Source organism: Cheilinus undulatus, linkage group 17 (genome assembly GCF_018320785.1).
Source record: "Cheilinus undulatus linkage group 17, ASM1832078v1, whole genome shotgun sequence".
Taxonomy (NCBI): domain Eukaryota; kingdom Metazoa; phylum Chordata; class Actinopteri; order Labriformes; family Labridae; genus Cheilinus; species Cheilinus undulatus.
Window position 1 is genome coordinate 12,021,041 of NC_054881.1, and position 19,958 is coordinate 12,040,998.

The window sequence follows — 19,958 nt, forward strand, 5'->3', positions numbered from 1 at the left end:
TGTCTGTGTCCAGCACGGCTGGCAGTAATTCAGCACCACAGAGAGCTCATCTTCCTCTCCAGACGGCCTGCCCTCCTCAATCCTGCAATTGCTTCAACATGCAATTTCAGCAATTCTCTTTTTTTTCAGGAGGCAGGATCAGGAAGCACTGAATGCCAGGGCCATTTTTAAATATAATTTATGCTTTCACAGTGATTACTGCACCTGTATCCGTCCTTGCTGTTTTGAGTTAACAATAAGGACGAATGGGCTCCTTCAAAGCCAATACTATACAGGGATAATGTAAGAGACACAATGCGTTTTACTCTTCTTTGTGTTCTGCAAAGATACGGATTGGTGTGTCTTACAAATGCTGGTGCTTGTATGTTAATATGTTCTGTGTAATGGGATTTGCCTCTCTATTTTTGTTGTATTTGTGTTTCAAAAAATGCCTGCTTAACCCTTAGAAATCTGAGGGAAATTAGTAAAAACGCCTATCCAGGCATGCCCAAACTGAATTGAATGCTGTGTTTGAACCTACTGGAGTACAAGCACGTACAAGGTGTTTTTTGAAAGGCAATACTCCAGGGTTTGTCAGGTTTGCTGTAGGTGATATTGAGTTATATGACTTTAAAAAAAATACTTTATGGTGAAACAGAGGCCTGTAGATGACTGTAGCTGGGAGGCATTAGCAGGTATTCATGAAGCATGAAGCCTTAGCTAGTTCAGGTTAAGAATTGATGACAGCAGCAGAAATAAGTATTTATCATCTCTTTTTATGAGGGAAAGGTCCAGGCATTTTCAAACTGGAGACTCCATAAAGGACCCCTCATACACCTACAGTGTAAAGGCTGCTACTCCTGAATGCTTCAAGGCATCATCTTGGTTTCAATGGAAAGGTGACACTGAGAGAAATCCTGCCTATAGTCCAGTATAAGTATGAGTATTACTGGTGCCCATATTTATAATATTAGAGACATTATTTACAAATGTTACTGCAGACCCAATTCCAAAAAAGTTGGGGCGCTGGGTAAAATGTAAATAAAAACAGAATGCATGATTTGTATGCATGGACATCATATTAGATGTTAGATGTCCAGTTGCTGGAGTTTTTGGGTGGAATATTTTCCCATTCTTGTCTGATGTTTGATTCTAGCCAAATAACAGTCTTGGGTGCTACTGGCCGTTTTTTTTTCTTTTATAATGCAGCAAATGTTTTCTATATGAGAGGCCTGGACTCTTCTACTGTGAAGCCATGCTGTTGTGATGGATGTGGTTTAGCGTTGTCCTGCTGAAATATGCAAGGCCTACTTTGAAAGAGATGTTGTTTGGATGGTAGCATCCTCTATACACTTTTCAGCATTAATAGTTCCTTTCCAGATGTGCAAGCTGCCCACGCCACAGGTGCTCATGCACATCAGAGATGGAGGCTTTCGAACTGATAACAAGCTGAATGGTCCCTTTCATCTTTATTCCACAGGACCCAGCATCCATGGTTTCAAAAAAAGGATTTCAAATTTGGATTTATCTGACCACTGAACAGTTTTCCATTTTGCCTCAGTCTGTTTTGAATGAGCTTTAGCCCAGAGGAGACTGTGGTGTTTCTGGATTGTGTTCACATATGGCCTCTTCTTTGCATGATAAAGCTTCAACTTGCATTTGTGGATAGCACAGCAAACCCTGTTGACAGATTGTGATTTTGGGAAGTGTCCCTGAGTCCATGCAGTGATTTCCAGTACAGAATAATGCCTGTTTTCAATGCAGTGGTTTACCTGAAGGCCTGAAGATCTCAAGAATTCAATATTGACAGAGATTTCTTCAGATTCTCCGAGTCTTTGGATGTTAATATGTACTGTAGATGGTGGGATGTTCAAAGTCTTCCATTGTGATATTTGGGTTTTTTTTTCTGAAATTGTTCCACAATTTTTGGGAAAAAGTTTGTCACATAATGGGTAAACTTTCCACATCTTCACTTCTGAGAGACTCTGCCACTCTGAAATACTCCTTTTGTACCCAGTCATGTTACTGATGACTAATGCTCCTCCAGTTGTTTTTCATTAGTACCACTTACTTTTCCAGCCTTTGTCCAGTGTTTGTTACCTGCCTGACAAGACCTTTCACCAATGGAAAACATTTACTGCATCATAAACAAACTGGCAATGAAGACAAAGGGCTGTTGAGCAGCTAGAATCCTATATCAGACAAGAATGGGACAACATTCCTCTCCCAAAACTCAAGTAAATGGTCTACTCATTTCCCAGATGTTTACAGACTGATGTTAAAGGGCGAGGGGATGCTACATAATGGTAAACATGACCTTGTCCCTACTTTTTTGAGATGTGTTGCTGCCATAAAATTCAATATGAGCAAACATTTTTCATGAAATGGTAAAAACTGTCTTTCAACATCTGATGTTGTTTATGTTCGATTGTAAATTTAATATGGGGTCATAGATTTGCAAATCCATTTTACAGAATGCCCCGACTTTTTTCTGAACTGTGGTTCAATTTTCACGTTGAGGCAGCATGCCAATTTTTATATGGCTGAGGCTGGTGACATCACCAGAGAGGTGGAAACCTCCCTTCAACCCTCATTAGTATTGTAGGCTCTAGACCGAGTAAGGAAGGCCCCAAATGAGGTGTCAACCTAAAGGTCACAGGTTGGCAGCCAATTTTCTATATAGCAATGTGAATTATTGCATGGAAAAATACATTAAGTTGCTATTTTTGACTAAATTTTTGACTGGATTTAGATTGTGGGGACTCTTTTTGATGTCGAAGGAGTGTTTTTGATGGTATATTTTGATTAGAAGAGTACAGGAAAGGTTGTAATGGTGAGTTTTGTCTCTTTCAATATAATTTGTTTGATTGTAGTTCAACAAATGCATTAATTATGGTTACCAAGGTGGCTTTGTCTTGGAATGGTTAACATAGTCAGATCTGGAGAATGAGAGCTTTCTGGTGGTGTATGGCTTGTGGTAAACTTATGAACACTTACTTTTTAAACAGCCCTTGGAACTTTAAGGGGTGTCTGTGCAGCATGAAGATCCCTCCTGTGAAGAACCCTCAATGGGACCTTAAAGGAAGAAAAAAACAGCCACACTTTGAATGCAAAATTCAAGATGGAAATATTGATAGAAACGTCCCAAACAATTATTCCCCACACACAGATTGAGACTGCACAATACAATTTTCCAACCCTGTCTGATAGCACAGGCTGACTCCTTCCAGAGTGCCGAGAACACTTATGATAATCTGCGATAATCTACTCAGCACAGACACAGCAACACATTATCCTTTTTGAATGCTAAGTACGCCTCATTGAGAACTTTAAAAAATGCTAACATATTCTGAGCGCTGAGAATAGCTGCGGTGAAACATGTTATCCTCCGTCAGGCCCAACACACACGCTGTCAGAGACCTAAAGCTCTTTATGTAAAGGGATGAAAAGTGGATAAATACCTACTTTAGCTGCACCTTTACCTCTTTTAGTTGTGCAGGAGGAGCTCATGTGTGAAATGGGCCGACGCAGCAAATCTAAAACTATATATTTGAAGTGTCTAGGGATCAGCGGGGTGCACCGGGCAGGCTTGGACTTGCAGAAAAACAGGCAATCTTCCAGTTCAGGGGTCTTTGGTTTTTGTATCAGGGCTGCAGCGATCACCTCCAATGGTAATTTAATGCCCCCCATTGAAGTAACGCACTTTATTGCACCAGTGGATTAAGTAATGATTATTTTGCGAAATTGCGGCCACACAATGGTCAATTAATCTTTAATGAAACTGTAACTTATGAGGCGGAGCGCTGCATTGCAATAAGCAAGGCAACTGCTTGCCAAGGTAGTTACAAGGCTCAGTTGTGGCCTGCATTCCTCATCCATCCATCAGCGTGCAAAAATAGAGGATGCAGGGAGGAGATGTAATGAAAAGGCAAAGTCACGGCTGAAGAATGTCTTTTTTTAGCATTCGTACGTGTACGTGAAGGAAATATATCAGCTTCTCTTGTATGCAATGAGATTAACTCCCATTTTGAGGTGCTATTTATTTAGAGCGAGCCAGGAATAAGGGTTGCAGGGAATTATGTGCACTGACAGAGCATGAAGTTGGAGGTTATCAAACGGCTGCATGGGAATTCCAATACCAACCTATTTATTTCTTCGGCAGCTCTTTTAATGATTGCAAGTGCAACTCCCTACTTCAATACCCAATGTTTTTCTCGATGTATACCCACCTCACAGCGGAATAAACGGCAGCTTTATGGCCGAATAATTCCACAAGTTCACGCACTAACACAACAAAGCCACAAAGATAAATGTTTCGACTCTGATTGGTTTCATTTTTGGCCTGAGGGGCTTTCGAATTCTCTGACTCATTCCCCCACCGTGCTAACAAATGTTGATGGATTTGCTTTTATTGCGTGACATCATTCCTACACCAGGAGTGGGAGGACGAGACATGAAATTTTCCAAGCAGCAGAAGAGGTGTGGAACGAGGAGAGTGATTGATGGAGCGGACGAGAGCCAAAGGAAGGCGGCAGGGACGAGTCAAGGGGCATGTGTAAGAGTTCTGCAGGAGTAAGAGAGAGGGAGTAATGAGGTAAGACAGAGATGTGTACGCAGATGGAGAAGCAGAAAGAGTGGAAAACGAGATCGTGAGAGTGATAGTGCTGAGCTGGATGTCAGCAGCATCCCCAACGATTTCTTCAGCAGTCTCCTGGTACCCACACATTGATAGCTGAAAAAAATGTGTTGGAGGAAACTTGGGGGGATGATGTACACATGAAGAAGAAAGGGGAACAAAAAAAGGGAGGGCCGGGTGCACGCGGTGTTATTGTGCACCCGGCCGCTGGCACCAGCACTGTCAGTGAGCAGCGTTGATCCGTGAACTTGCCATCTGGATTCTCCCACAAATCACATTAAAGTTTCAAGCCCAGGAATACATCAAGCTAAATGAATATTGGATCCAGGGGCCGCAGACAGGCCTGATGGAGAGAAAGCCCAGTGCAACCCAACTCTTTTGTGGTCAGACATGATCCATCCATCCCCCCCACTCTCCCTCCTGCCATGCCTTCCCTCCGTCTGTTACTTTTAGTGCTGATGGGCAGCAGATCTGATGGGTGAACCTTCTGATATCTGATGAGAAGAACAGTTGCTTGGTATCAAGAGCGGGGGAGTATTGGCATAGTTGGGGTTACTTTCATATCATACCAACTTCAAACTCAATTTTTTAAAAGAATCTATACAGTATAATTATTATGTTGATGCAGTGCTATGAAAAAGTATTTGCCCACTTCTTGTTTTCTTATTTTTTTTTTTGCAATTCATCACAGATCATCAAACAAATTTTAACATTAGACAAAGATAACCTGGGTATGTGCAAAAGGCAGTTTTTAAATGATGATTTAATTTATTAAGAGGAAAAAAGCCATCCAAACCTACCTGGCCCTATGTGAAAAAGTCAATACCCCCCCTTGTTACATCACTAGCCACACCCAGGCCTGACTACTGCCAGACCTGCTGAATTAAGAAATCTCTTCACAAGTTGAAGCAGGCTAAAGATCTCAAAAGCCATTTTGAAGACTTTGGAACTCCAAAAAAAAAAAAAAAAACACACTGAGAGCCATTACCCACAAATAGGAAAAACTTGTGAAAAAGACTATAAGATCTCAAAAAGCAACATGCCATGCCACGGTTAAAAAACAAAAATCAAGAACGGATGAGAAACAAAGCCTTTGATTTCTATCACTCTGGAACGAGATGCAGATGCGTTTCTTATGCTTTGGATCTCCAGGAAAACCACACTGAGAACCATTACCCACAGATGGGGAAAACTTGTGAAGTAGGCTGAAAGATCTGAAAAAGCAACACACCGTACTGCAATCAAAAGAAATTCAAGAGCAGAGGAGAAACAAAGCAAGTGATATCTATCAGTCTGGAAAGGTATACAGAGCCATTTCTAATGGTTTGGGGCTCCAAAAAAATAAAACGGTGAGAACCATTATCCACAAATAATCCACAAAAAAATTGAAGAAGGCTAAAATATCTCAAAAACACCATGCCGCATTCAAAATTCAAGAATGGATTAAAATCAAAGAAATTGATTACTACTAGTCTGGAAAGGCATACAGAGCCATTTTAAGCCTTTGGGACTCCAGGAAACCCACAGTGAGAACCATAACCCACAAATTGGGAAAACTTGTAAAGTAGCTAAAAGATCTGTAAAAGCAACACACCATGCTGCGATCAAAATAAATTCAAGAACAGCAAAGAAACAAAGCCACAGATTTCTATCAGTCTGGAAAGGGATAAAGTGCCTTTTATTATGTGATGGGACTCCAGGAAAACCACACTGAGAGCCTTTACCCACAAAAGGGGAAAACTTGTAAAGTAGCTAAAAGATCTCAAAAAGCCACACACAATGATTGATTAAAATAAATTCAAAAACATATGAGAAACAAAGCAATTATTTCCTTCAGTCTGAAAAGGGATACAGAGCCATTTCTAAGCCTTTAGGACCCCAGTGAGCCATCACCCACAAATGGGGAAAACTAGGAACAATGATGAACCTTCCCATGAATGGCCAGCCAACCAAAATAGTACATCAACCACTCATCCAGGATGTCACAGAAGAACCCAGAACAACATCTAAAGACTTGCAGGCCTCATTAGACTCAGTCAAAGCCAGAGTTTAGGATTCAACAATGAGATAGATGAGATGTGAAAGACTCGTTGCCTGTAACTGCAAATGCTTGCTTGGAGTTGTTGGTTGTTGTTGCACGTGGTTGGAGATCTATTCTCTTGTTGTTCTTGGTAATAAGAAAAATCATATTTTACTGTACTCCTCAGGAGCTATAAGGTACTCGGTACTCTAAATTAAATTTAAATTAACTTTAAATTAAATACTGAAATAATTAAATTTCTAAAACCAGTACTTGTACTGTAACTTAGGTAAAATTTAATCAGAGTAACTGTACTTTTACTTTATTGCTGGGTTAGGACAAACATTTGTGCAACCCTTGAAAAAATCTGATGAAGTGTTGTACAGATATCATGGTCACAATAATGGCTTGGAAAGAAAAGGATGACCAATAGGCCCAATGGCATTGACCTTGGACCTATGGCTTCCAAAATCTAGTCCAGAGTCAGTATGATCATTTGTGTAACTTTGATAATAATCAGTGAAAGCATAATCATGCTTGCTAACCACCACACTGGCAGAAGCCATTGGTGTTGGCTCACAGTACAACTTAACCCTACTGGTAGCTGCCATATCATTCTTCTCAAATGATGCTGACTGGTGGTTCAGCACAGATGTTGTAGATTGAAGCTTTACAATATGGATTTGCCTGATTACAACATTGCATTGCAAGGATGATAGCCTGCACAAAAAGGATAAGAAACTACAAAAACTTTCTAGAAGACTTTTAAACCCCAAAACGAACTTCTCAAGACGCTTTTAAGCACCTTAAATAAGGTTAATGCTAGCTAGGAGGTCAGACCTGCCCTGCCAGTCCATTTCAACAAAAATAGAAACATCCCTACCCATAACTGTGCAAAATGTAAGGGTAGGACTAAGTGGTAGGGTAAAGCAGTTTTGGGACTGGTGTGTCGTTTCGAGAATGACCCCAAAAAATAAAACGCCTTAAAAGTTTGATGCTGGCTGGCAATTAGCATTTATTTCAATATCCTCATGCAAATAAAGGTAATGGTGATTTTCAACAAAGGCTGTTACTATGATGACAGATGTTAGTCATCCTGTGTTTCCAATGCAATTCTTAGCACACATTAAGACCTTAATTTGCTTCTCAATTACCCACACTTCCTCATCTTAGTGAATGCTGTGTCTGAAAAAGCACAGCTTTAATTACAGCATGCATATCCATAATAAGAGATACCACTGGATTCCATGACAACACCCTGAAAATGATTCATGTGTACAATATGGAATTATATGCCTACTTTCCCTTTCATTTCAGCTGCATTACGTTGATTTTGCATAAATGGATTCCTTTCTCAACCCAAAGGTGAAAATAATACGAGAGCAAGGGGGGAAAAATAATGCAATCATTCATCATTCAATAACATGTTGCGTTCTGGTTGCTGGTTGCATATTTTTCTGCTGAAGCACTGTTTGTGCTCAAGTAAAACCTATTAAGAAAATATTGCCTCACCAAGACGCTGTTTCATATGAGAGGGAAAAAATCTATTTAGTTTCTTTTCCAATCCAGTGGCTTGCAGAGCGAGGGATTTATTTTACCCCAGCCTGGAGTGAAGAGAAAGCCTTTACTGTTAGCTGTCCAGGCTTCAACTCGATGAGATCCCAAGGGCGAGATATGGATTGGCTCTGAGTCTAAAAATTATAAATACCTTGTCAGAGAGAGAGTGAAGTGGTGCTTTAGCTTTAGCCCCAAATTGGCCTCTGGATTACAAATTCAGCCATTGCCATTAGTGTATAATTAGGAGAATGCTGCCAAGCTGAGTATGAAAAACACAAGCAGACATGAATGCTGCACACACAAAAGCACATGCAAGCACTGCTGCAAAATGCACGAAGCAGATTCTGTGCTAAATAAACCAACACGACACAAAGCAAAAAGCAGGCACCAATCACGGTTAGACGTTGTCACGTCACGGTTGACCTGCAGCAGCTCGAGCTGAATGCAGTCAGGCTTTGATGCACATGCTTTAGGAAATAAATGAGCGTTTATAACACAAAACAGTCTCTGGAGGGCAATCAGCCACTTCACCGCCACTCTTTAAAGCCCGTTAACTTTTTCTTGTTTACAAGATGCAATTCATTTCTCACTCTTTTTGGTTTTAATTGCAAAATAATGACAAAGGTTGACATTGGCTTTCAGGGGAGATTGGATTAAATTTCTATGATTCAGTGCTGCACCAACTGCATCTTTTTTACAACAAAAATTGAGTAAAAGATTCAATTATGTTTTCTTTTGAATGTCACTCTATATCCAGATCATGTTCAAACACATTATGTGTGACTGTATCTTCTCATTCCTCTTTGTTGCAGGTCTCCAGGTCATTTTCCCAGAATACCTCCAGGAGAAATTTGTCCAGTCAGCTCTGAGCTACATCATGTGCAACGGAGAGGGGGAGTACGTGTGCCACAACAACCAGTGCATCTGTCAGTGCGCAGACGAGTATCCCCAGTGCAACTGTCCTATCACCGACATCCAGATCATGGAGAACACGCTGCTGGGCATGTCTGAGTCCTGGGCCTCCTCTTACAAGGACTTTGAGAACTCTGGTGAGTCAGTTAAAAAAACTCCAACTTTTATTTACTAAGAAAAGGGTACAGGACATGGACTGAAATGTTGCAGAGAATAGAATTTAAACATTTTAGACATAAAAAAGAAAGCCAAATCAATATAAGAAATACTGTAAGAGTTGCTTACAGGTCAAAAAAATCAAAGTAATTGTCTACTTTATTATATGAATGAGGCCTAATAGGCTCAAATAAACAGATATTTTTCCATGGCTATGACATGACATATTAATCATTGACATGCAAACACCAAATGTAATGCCGAAAATTAATGATAATGGTTGCTGGATCTACTACTTGAAGATGCTGTTCTGTTGCTGTATCTCCTTCATGTTTTCAGCTCCTTGTTCTGTCACTAAAGCTCCCCCAAAATATATGATTCCACCCCCCCACCCCCCCTCCAGCTCACCTCTGCCTCCAACCAGACAGAGCCAGAGCCAGCCAGATTCTTATATTTAACTGGAGATTTCATGTACTATAGTGATAAAACAGTAAACCGTTGTTTTTGTTTCATAGATGAATTTCACATTCTGAGCAAAAGTGGTCTGAAAATGCTTTGCAAGTCCATGTGACACCAACCAGGAATGCCACTTTTAACAGCTTTTCTCCTTCATTATTAGGAATTTATCCATGAAATGAAAGCACTAGTTTACTGTTAAGTAAATACATCTTGTGGAGTACGTTTTTTTAATTTAACAAAGCCCTCAATTTGAAACAAGAAGTAAGCAGCAGGGTGGGCAGAGATGAGCAGCATTTCTCTATCTGACTTGAAAATGTCTTGTAGGGCCTCAATTTAACAGGGGATATAATCTTTTGCTACTGTTTTGACAGAGAGCCTCCCTTGTTGCATAATCATAGACTGTAAAAAGACGTGGACAAAGCCTGTGTGACATCAGCCGTTTGATTACAACAGGCGGACTCAAGCAGCTTTGGAAGGCAATCCATGCTGGCTTCCATACTGAAATCGCTGTCTCAGCAGAACTTTGGATCAACCTAGCAGCAGACAAGGGCCCACCCTCAAAGCTTGACTTCCTGTCAGCTATGCTATCACTAAAGCTAGCCTTTCTCATTGCCTTTCTCGTGAGGTTTTTCTCAATATAAGCGAAACGATTATGGTACAAAAAATTCACCTCCGTACAGTGTGCTCATGAAGACATTGGCTACTCAAACATGTTTTTTTTTTTATTTATTTTTTTAACTAGGCTGTGAACCAGTTTGTTTCTAGTGTAAAAAACAGCTTTTTAACATGCGTTGTGTGTGTGACCTACAGTATTTCTGCAACCAGCCTCAAGTGGGCACTCACAGTATTGTATTTTTTTGCACTCCTGCATTGGCTTCATTTTTCAGGACTAGAGGTTGCCGCTTGGTTAAAGCCTATTGTACTATATACGATACACAGTTATGTGGGACCTCTGTCTAATCAACACGATCAATAATTTCCTTAAAAAACATTTTAATACAATCTGATAAATGGTTTAAAAAAAAAATGCCCTCAAGTGGATTATCAATTGCTAGAAATACCTAATGCATCAAGTGTGATGCAAAAAAATGTATGTGAAATTTTATCGCATTTTTTGTTTTCGGGTAGAAGGTTAGATTAACATCTCAGTTTTGGAGACATTTGTAGACAGGATTTTAAAACTGCAGCTCAGTTTTGCTGTCAGATTTCTTTCTTTCTTTTTTTTTGTTTTTAACTGCATTTGCTGTTATATTTCACCACTGAAACCTTCCAGCTCATTGACAGCATTATCATTCATAAAGGCTACAATCACTGCATTTAAAGGTGAACTGAATCCGATTTTTTTGCTCATATGAGACACATATCTGATTTTTTCTGACAGTGTGAACAGCACAAGTTGCAGCTGATCTTACCTTTTTGAATCAGATTCAGGTCACTTTCATATGTGGTTCTAAGTCTTTGTCCACAGGTAGGGCCCCAAAATCCCCACAAACTACAAGTTTGTCACAAGACCTTTTGGAAAGCATTCTGGCTACAGGAAATTCTTGTCTATGTGTCTCATTTTTGTCCAGTGACCTCAGATATTACAAGCAGAATGAATAATGGATGGTTGGATTATAAAATAATAGCTTTGAAGAAGTAAAGGTGCATAGATGTGATCACTGAATGGCCTTATCCAGTAGAATAGAAACAAAAGCGCAATAATTTAAATTTAGTAAGAATATTTTTGTTACTCAGCTTAATGTTAAAGGACTATGAACCTAAAATGAAATATTTCTTATGTCGAATGCCTGAAGGTCACATAATAATATTCTCCTCTGTGCTTAAGTCTCCTTTTCCTTTGAATTCCTCCGCAGTCTACAGTAAAATATTAGACACAGTGCAGGGAAAAAAGTGCTCCTACTGCCCAGTTGTTACATAGAGAGGCCCCGCATTTATCTATTATTGATACGATATAAAAGTGTCCCAATAAAAACCTGCCAGCAACAGATAAATATATTTATGTGCCATAGAAGAAAGTTACAGTGAGTCATGGAGGTCGTTGAGTCCGGTTCAGCTGTGAAGAGGTGCTTGAAAATAAAAGTACCAAATAAAGTGAAGAGGCCAAAATGTGCTGTTCACATACACAGAACAAAAGAAAGGGATCAGTATGATTTCAGAGTCAAAGGAGGGTGCTGTGAGGAATATTTTACTAAATTTGACAATTTTATCTTTCATTTTAGATGAGGGACTTTGCTGTTATCTTGATTTCTTTATTTAATTCAATGATGAACATGTTAAGACACAATAATTACACAGACTAGGGAAATTATAATATTATACTTGCTGAAATCTAACTGTAGTGATCTGGTTTGATATCACAAAAACAAAAAATATGCCTTGGTTCCCCAATTCTGAAGAGTAAAATGACCTCAGGACAATAACAGCCACCATTTTTACCTAAATAATAACCATTCTGATCAAAGCAACATATATTTTTTGTTTGTAGACTTCTTAAAATGCAGACCCCTTTTCCTAAAATAGAATTAAAATGGGTTGGAATGGGCTAAATTAAGCAGAAAAGGTGGTAAAATGGGATTTTAAAACACAGATATTGTGGATTAAAATGGGCAAAAATAGGTTTAAAGTGGCCACAATGGGTCAACAGAGGCAACAGTAGGTGGAAAGTGGAAAAAAACAGAAAATAATGGTTAAAAGGGGTTACCAAGTCACAAAAATAGGTTTGATGTGGCAAAATTGGGCGTAATAATGTCAAATGGAACAATACAGGCAAACAATAGGTGGGAAGTGTCAAAAAGGGATTAAATGTGGCAACAAAAGACAAAATTAAATGGTGAAAAGGGGTTTCAGGTGGCAATAATAGGTCTGAAATGGCAAAGTTGGGTGGAACATATAGTGAAGAGCTGTTAAAATAAGCAAAAATTGGGACCAAAAGAGGTATAAAAAAGGGGGGGGGGGGGGTGTTTAAAGTGGCAAAAATAGTTGAGAAAAGGTGATGAAAAGGGATTAAAGATTGGCAAAAATTGGCAAAAAGAGGCAAAAATGGGAAAAGGTGATCACAAAGGGGTTAAAATGTGGCAAAAATTGATTTCAAGTGGCAAAAAATGGCAAAGAGAAGCAAAAAATGTAACTAAAAGGTGATGAAATAGGATATTTAAAAGAAACAGGTATGAATTTAAAGGTGGCAAAACTTGGCAAAGAGACAAAAACAGGTCATAAGTGTCAAAAATGGATTAAGAGTGGGAAAAACCTGCAAAAATTCAAAATTGACAAAAATGGGTGTGAAAAAATTTGTCAGAAGTTGTTAACAGCCTTTGTCAACAGAGGCAACAATAGGCAGAAAGTGGCAAAAAATGGTTTTAAAGCGGTAAAATTGTTGGAAAAAGTTGGTGAAATTGGGTTTAAAAGGGAACACGGATTGTGTCAAACATGTTTAAAGTGGCAAAAAAAGGGTAACAGAGGCAAAAACAGGCAGAAAGTGTCAAAAGTGATCCAAAAGAGGCTAAAGCCAGCAATATATATATATATATATATATATATATATATATATATATATATGAAAGAACAATAAAAGGTTTTAAGTGGCAAAAATGGGTCTAAAGTATGAAAACGGTGAAATAAAACAAAAAGTGTCATGGTGTTAAAATTAGCAAATATGGACATAAAAAGTGGCAAAAAGTGGTTGAAAGTGAAAAAAAAATCAGTCAACAAAGGCAAACAATAGGTGGAAAGTGGCAAAAATGGGCCAAAAGTAGCAAAAATGTGTTGAAAGTGGTTGGAAAAACATGAAAATGGGTTAAAATTTAGAAAAAATTCTCAAAGTGTTAAAAATGGTAAGCAGAGGCAAACATGGGCAGAAAAATGTGATTTAAAGGGGTTTAAAAGTGGTGCAAATAAATCCATTTAACATCAGAACCCAGTAATAGTGTGACACAGTTTTCAGCTCCAAAATGAAGTAGCCAGCATCCACGCTAGCACCAATGCTACTGACCCAACACATATGCTCTGATATCATCTTATCTAACTTATGTATGATGTCTCATTTGGGATGGCCCATTCTCTGGGTTTTTCAGGGGCCAAACCAACTCTGTGGGCAGGCCTGGAAGAGAATATGGACATTTAATATTGAGTAACTTTCTAGAAATAAGCAGTTATTAAGCTCTTGTGCTCATTTGCTTTGGTAGCTCATAACCAGGCATCAATAATGACTCCAGTCTGTTTCATAACCAGCTGCATAATCCGCTCACAGGAGCTTTAAGTGTCTGTGCTGTGAATATTTATCAAAGCTCTGCTTTTTCTGACTTTTAACTATTCAGTATTCAACCACAACTCCAGTAAAATGTTAAGCAAATGAGATGTATCCTGTCAAAACACTTTTATTCTGTCATAACAATTACGCACAGAGGCTTCTCTACAAAGACCCCTCATTCCTCCAGGGGGGAGACTTTTTTGGCCTTGTCAGTTGCCGTATAAGAGGATTGGGGAAGAGGTGATTTGATTTGTCATGACTGATATCCACTCCCACAGATAATGTATATTTCAGTTCATATATAACCAGTGGCATGCATAAATCAAACCAAGGGTTTGACTCCAACCATGGGGACCTTTGGAGCATTTGTTGTGTAGGCTAACTGTGTCCATGGGTCTACAACATAATGCTACAACATTATGTTGCACAAGTATTTATTTACCTATTTATAGATGTAATAAAACATGTTTATTGGTAAATTTTTGCATATTTGTCATACTTAAATTATTTCACATCATCAAACAAATTCTAAAACTGCCTTGGATCTCCTTTGCCCTGTCTCTTTCTTATTTTTGAATCATAAACATTGACCTTGACTGCGTTAAGTGAGGCCTGCAGGTCTTTAGAAGTTGTTCTGGGTTTTTTGCGACCTCCTCAAAGAGTCGTCGATGCACTCTTGGGAGTACTTTTGGTAGGCCGGCCACTCCTGAGAAGGTGCACCCCTGTTTCAAGTTTTCCCCATTTGTGGATAATGGCTCTTGACATGTTTCACCTGAGTCCCAAAGCCTCAGGAATGGCTTTGTAACCCTTTCCAGACTGATAGATTTTATTGACTTTATTGTACTATCTGTCTAATATCAAGTACTATATAATATTTTAATGTATAATATTAAAATGTGTTTGATTATCTGAATCAGATGTGACAAATATGTGTAAAAATGGTTAATCGGGAAGAGGAAATTCCCATTTCACAGCACTGTATGTATGATATATTTTTCAAACTTTTCACTCAGATACAAAAAAACTGATAAACTAGTGTAGCTGAAATAGTTTAAACCAAGTTTGCAGAACATTTGATACTAATTTTAGTGTTACAAGAGATCTACAGTAGTTAGCTTTGATAGCTCTTCCTTCTTCCAGATTCTGTGTTGCATGAATAATTTAAACGCATCATTTTGCTCAGTACAAGTACAACAGGAATCTCAATGGTGCTTAAAAGCTTTGGAAACATTAGATATGATGAAATATTTGTGATGTTATGTCCGCAAGCCAACACATTAAGATGTAATGTTAGAAAGGGTCAAGTGGGGTGACGCTGTAAGGGCTGGTGTCTCTTTATAGATGGTGGTAAAGGCCGTTTGGACTATTTGGTAGCTGAATATTTGGTGTTTTTGCAGCTTGAGAGTATAAAAATTAACCCTGCGCTTGGGTTAAGCTTTTTCTGTTGATGGAATCAGACACTATAGCATCTTGGAGTCTTCCACTTTTTCCCAGGAAAAGAGCAGCAGAGGTACTTGACACCCCTGAAAACTGGGTGGAGTTATATATGGCAAGTTGAGAACGTGGATAGAAGGGATGCGGTGTCTTTGAAGAAAAAGGGGGAAGGGGGAGCTGCGAGCTGCCTGGGAGGAGAGTGAAGAGAAAAAACTCCTGACATTTCTCGGCTGTTGCTGAAAAAGAGCTCTCGACTGTGCGGTTAATGCTGTTAAACTGTCGTGGAGAGGTCTGCAGGGGGGGAAGTGGCTTACTGAGCAGGTCTTTTCTCGGATACAGGGATCTGTGCTTTAAGGTTTCAGCAAGGAGACGCTTGAGTTCTCTCTGCCAACATCTTTGTTATCTTTAACTCTACCAGCACCCTTGTTTAGCACTGCTTTGCCATGCAGTAGGTCCATTAGATCGTGTCCAAACTTAAGATGAAAGAGAAGACGGTTATCAGTGTGACTTCTTTTGCACCGTCTTCAAATTGGCTGCTGATGTGAGTAAGGAGACACTCTTAGCCTTAAATTGTTCACTCTATTATTTATAATGATGTGCTTAAATTTATCCTAGCGGATGATAATGAGGCGAGTTCTTTGAGTCTGTATTTGTAATTAGAACACCAAATAAAAGGAAGGGAAAGGAGGTTTTGGTAACCTCTTCGTAACCGTTGTAGCTGAAAAAAAGAGAAGTGGAGTTGTTTCTGAAAATAAGGACGATAGAGCCGGACTCACGGAGTGTTTTGGGAGACAAGCAGGAGTAACATAAGGACAATCATCACCACTGCTGGGAACAAATGTGTTGAGGCGGCGCTCTTCAGTGAGAATGTGAGAGCACTGAGTGTGAGGGTGTTTACTGCACATAGGGCCTCTATTCTCGGCAAATACTCCCAACAGAAGCAATCCAACAAAGTAAACCGGAGACGTCCACAAGTGTTAACTCGAAGGAGAAGACAGGGTGTGATCGTAGGCTCCCGCTGACCGCTGCAGCATCAGAAAGAAAATAGCCACAGTCGACTCTGAGACTGTTGGGGTTAGGGTTAGAGGAATTTGCATTACTTCCATAATGATTTGTTTTAGTGTGCATCATGTAAAAAGGTTTGATTTTGTACCTATTAGCTCGCTAAGTTAAAGAAATTGCAACTTTAAACAATGGTTTTCTGTCATTATCTTGACTTCTTCAGAGGACGTGATGACTAACAACCAGGATATTGAATTAGAAGCCCTGGGGCCAGATCAGGCCCTTTCCTTGTTTATACATATCCTCTCATTCATACAAAACACAAGAAAAGATAAATAAAAAGAAGAATCAAGGAGCAGACAGTTCAACAGAATGGTTGGAGAGGAATAAGATTTTATCTGGGAGTGCAGGGCCTTCTGACATACTGGTGTGCATGAAATTCAACTTGAGGAGGCATTTTAAGACGAATGCTACCTTTGACACCTCTTGGCTCTGATTTTTGCCACAAGAAGATTTTAGATGCTGACTTCATGGCACCCTTTTCCAGGCTTGAACAGAACAAGAGGAAGGTTAAAAAGCATCACTGCTAGTGGCATGGGTTTTAGGCAAAAAGTTAAAGCCATTTGCAGCTGCAAAGAAAACATAAAGCTGTTCAGCTGATTGATGCTATATAAACTACTACACATACTCTGTCATACAATCTCTCTGGCCCTTCATATGGGGGTCTTTTTCAAAATCTGGTTCTCATTCCAAGCTAGATGAATAGCCCTGACTTAGAACAGTGGTTGGGGGTTGATGGTTATTTCTTTTTTTCTTTTTCTTTCTTTCTTTTTTTTTTTTTTTTACTTTTTTTTCACATATAAATAACAATAAAAATATGATGCATTCAAAGAAAGAAAGAAAGAAAAACAAGATCAGACCAAATCAAAACTATCAACTGATTAATTTTTACAAAATAAACCCTTTCAAAGCCAGTCTAATTGCAAACCATCTGTTCTATTAAAAACACAAACAAATAAAATATTTTTCTCATGTAACATCAAAATTGGATTTCAATGAAGGGGATTATTATTATTAAAATAGACTTGAGAATGTTTTTTTTTTTTTTAAGAGTTTGTTGAGTTGTTACTATAGTGTCGCTACAGGGAGCCAGGAAAACAAAAACAAGCAATTTTCCCTTCATGCCAAATGTGGACAAATGGCTGACATTTGGCAAATTGGAAGCAATAGAAGACGTCTTGTATACATTGCAATGGTTGCCCTGTAATAAAATGCAAAAACACCCATGTATTGTCCCTGACAAATAAACTTAGAAATAGAAATGTTTGGGAAAAAAGACAGTAGTTGTCAGCTGGTGGGTCAGTACCCAAAAGTGGGTCACAAAGCTGGCTTCAGTTGGTGCTTGGACAAAAAAAAAAAAATTGTGGCAAAGTATCGTGGAACAGACATCGTCTAAAAACATGTTTCCAAGTTTTTCATTTCTTTACTCTGTTTTCAAGACAAGGGAAATTAATGCTATTAATGCTATACTGATTAATGCTATTATCTTGGATATTTTAAAGAAAGCTGACTCTCCCATGAAAATGTCAACTGATTTTTAAAATCTTAAAAAATAAAACTACACTTTCATGGTAAAACAGAATATAATGACATGTTTGCATGCATGCCCTTCCAAATTTTTGAACAATATCCTTTCTCATGTTCATGTTTGGCTCTATCAAGGGTCTAATGTGGAACATTTTTTTATAACATTAATCCTAGTGGTTGAAAATTTGAGTCACGTTAGGTAGGTGGTGGTGGGTCCCATGGCTAGACCAATTGAGAACCAGGGCTCCCAGAGAGATATATACTAATGTGGCACAAGTCCTGGATGGTTCAAATACAGGTCTTTAGGTAGGAACAACTATACAACTTCTACATTTTCATGTTTTTCTCTTCGTGGTGCAGAAAGACTGCATTCAGCCTCTGAAGACAACTCATTTTTAGTTAAAACAAATTATCATTACAGCTGAAGTAACTGCATTTTTCTAAATAGATAGTTGTGTTTCCTAAAAAAGTAGCATAATTTGTACCTATATACTTTAGAATCAAGCTGCTAGACTAGTCAAGATAATATTTCACTAATTTTCCAATGTTGAAAGTGCTTTTGCTGAAAAATTAAAAAAAATTCAAGAAAAACTGAGAAGGGATTTACTCTTGTTAAAGCTCTATTTCAAGCCTTTTTAACCCAAAGACAACACAAGGATTAAAGTTGAAGTTAATGGTCATTTTTGACTAAAACTCCATTCAGAGTAGAGGTACATCCATCAAGTACATTGTGAAGCTGAGAATGCTGCATCTTTGCATTCCCTCTCAAGACTCAATGTCAGTAAAATAATCCCACTGTCTCTCTCTTCTTTCTTATTTTTCTGACTCTCTCTGTCACACCACCACTTCTTCCTCCACTCCTCGTGTCCCTGTTCGGCCATCTGCGCCCTCTCTTACTCATCCCATCCCTCTCTGTCATCCAGATGAGTTCAAGTCTTTCCTGAAGAGGCTTCCGTCCACTCACTTCCTGCCCATCAACAGCGTGCACCTCCTCTGGGGCAGCGACTGGGACCTTCAGGCTCGCTACCGGCTCCTTCAGAGCTCCCTAGAGATCCAGCGGCTCAAGATCCAGCGCAACGCCCGCAAGCTCTTTGGCCTCAGCATCCGTTGTCACCACAACCCCAACCACCAGATGCCTAGGGAGAGGTGGGTAGAAACACAACCTGATGGGGCGGAATTGCCTAGAAACACAGAGTAAAGGTGATGCTTTTGACGCTGATAGTATTGGATGCTTCCTTTTCTTTGTGGTGGCTGGAAAACTAGAAGGGTTTCCACAGAGGAGTGACATCTTGCAAGGCAACCTCTCCTCTGAGAGGATTTTATTTTGATTGTTGCCTCCCGAAGCATGCTCAGTGCGGATGTCATCCATTATATATTTCTACTTATAGTTCTGTTGTTTCTGTCCATCAGCTCGACTTAGTGCCAAAGCTTGCACATGCCCAAAGCACTCTTGCTCACTCTTGTATTTCACATAGCAATATGAAAAGAAAATGTAGCTGTGGGAGGTTTTTTGATAGGTCATTGCACACATCTGTCACCACCTACTGCAGCTAAAGCTTAAGAGCCATGCCGCCAATGTGCTACGGTGTCAGCACCGCCTGGAATACCAGAAATTCCTCCATCAGCTGCAGGGAAAATATCAGAGAACACTGTGCAAAATATGCAAAGTTCCCAATTGCCACTTGAAACAGCCCTAAATCTGCTCTGTGTAGGGGATGACACCTTATAAATGGAAACAGAAACTGTAAAATATTCATGTAAGTGGTCTGAAAATGAGCAGCTGTCAACCGCCGCTGACAGAAAAAGGAGCACACCCACATTTGTGTGCGAGAGTTGGCAAAAGGTTTGTTCTGAAGTGTTATCAAAGAGCCGCGGTGCGCGCTTCCTCTTCCATGGAGTACGCATCAAGGGTACCTGATGGCACTGGAAATAAGAGCAGCGTGTTTATTTGCTCGTCGTGTGAGACA

The 19,958-nt window shown here is 39.3% G+C and overlaps 1 protein-coding gene across 1 annotated transcript in view; it reads left to right on the forward strand.

Moving 5' to 3' along the window:
* The window catches only part of brinp1 (bone morphogenetic protein/retinoic acid inducible neural-specific 1), a 293,163-nt gene that overhangs the window by 245,477 nt on the left and 27,728 nt on the right, over nucleotides 1–19,958 (forward strand). Inside the window, exons 6-7 of the mRNA XM_041811183.1 lie at nucleotides 9,005–9,241; nucleotides 18,915–19,137. Of these exons, the coding sequence (XP_041667117.1) occupies nucleotides 9,005–9,241; nucleotides 18,915–19,137 (460 nt within the window). The remainder of the gene's footprint in view (nucleotides 1–9,004; nucleotides 9,242–18,914; nucleotides 19,138–19,958) is intronic.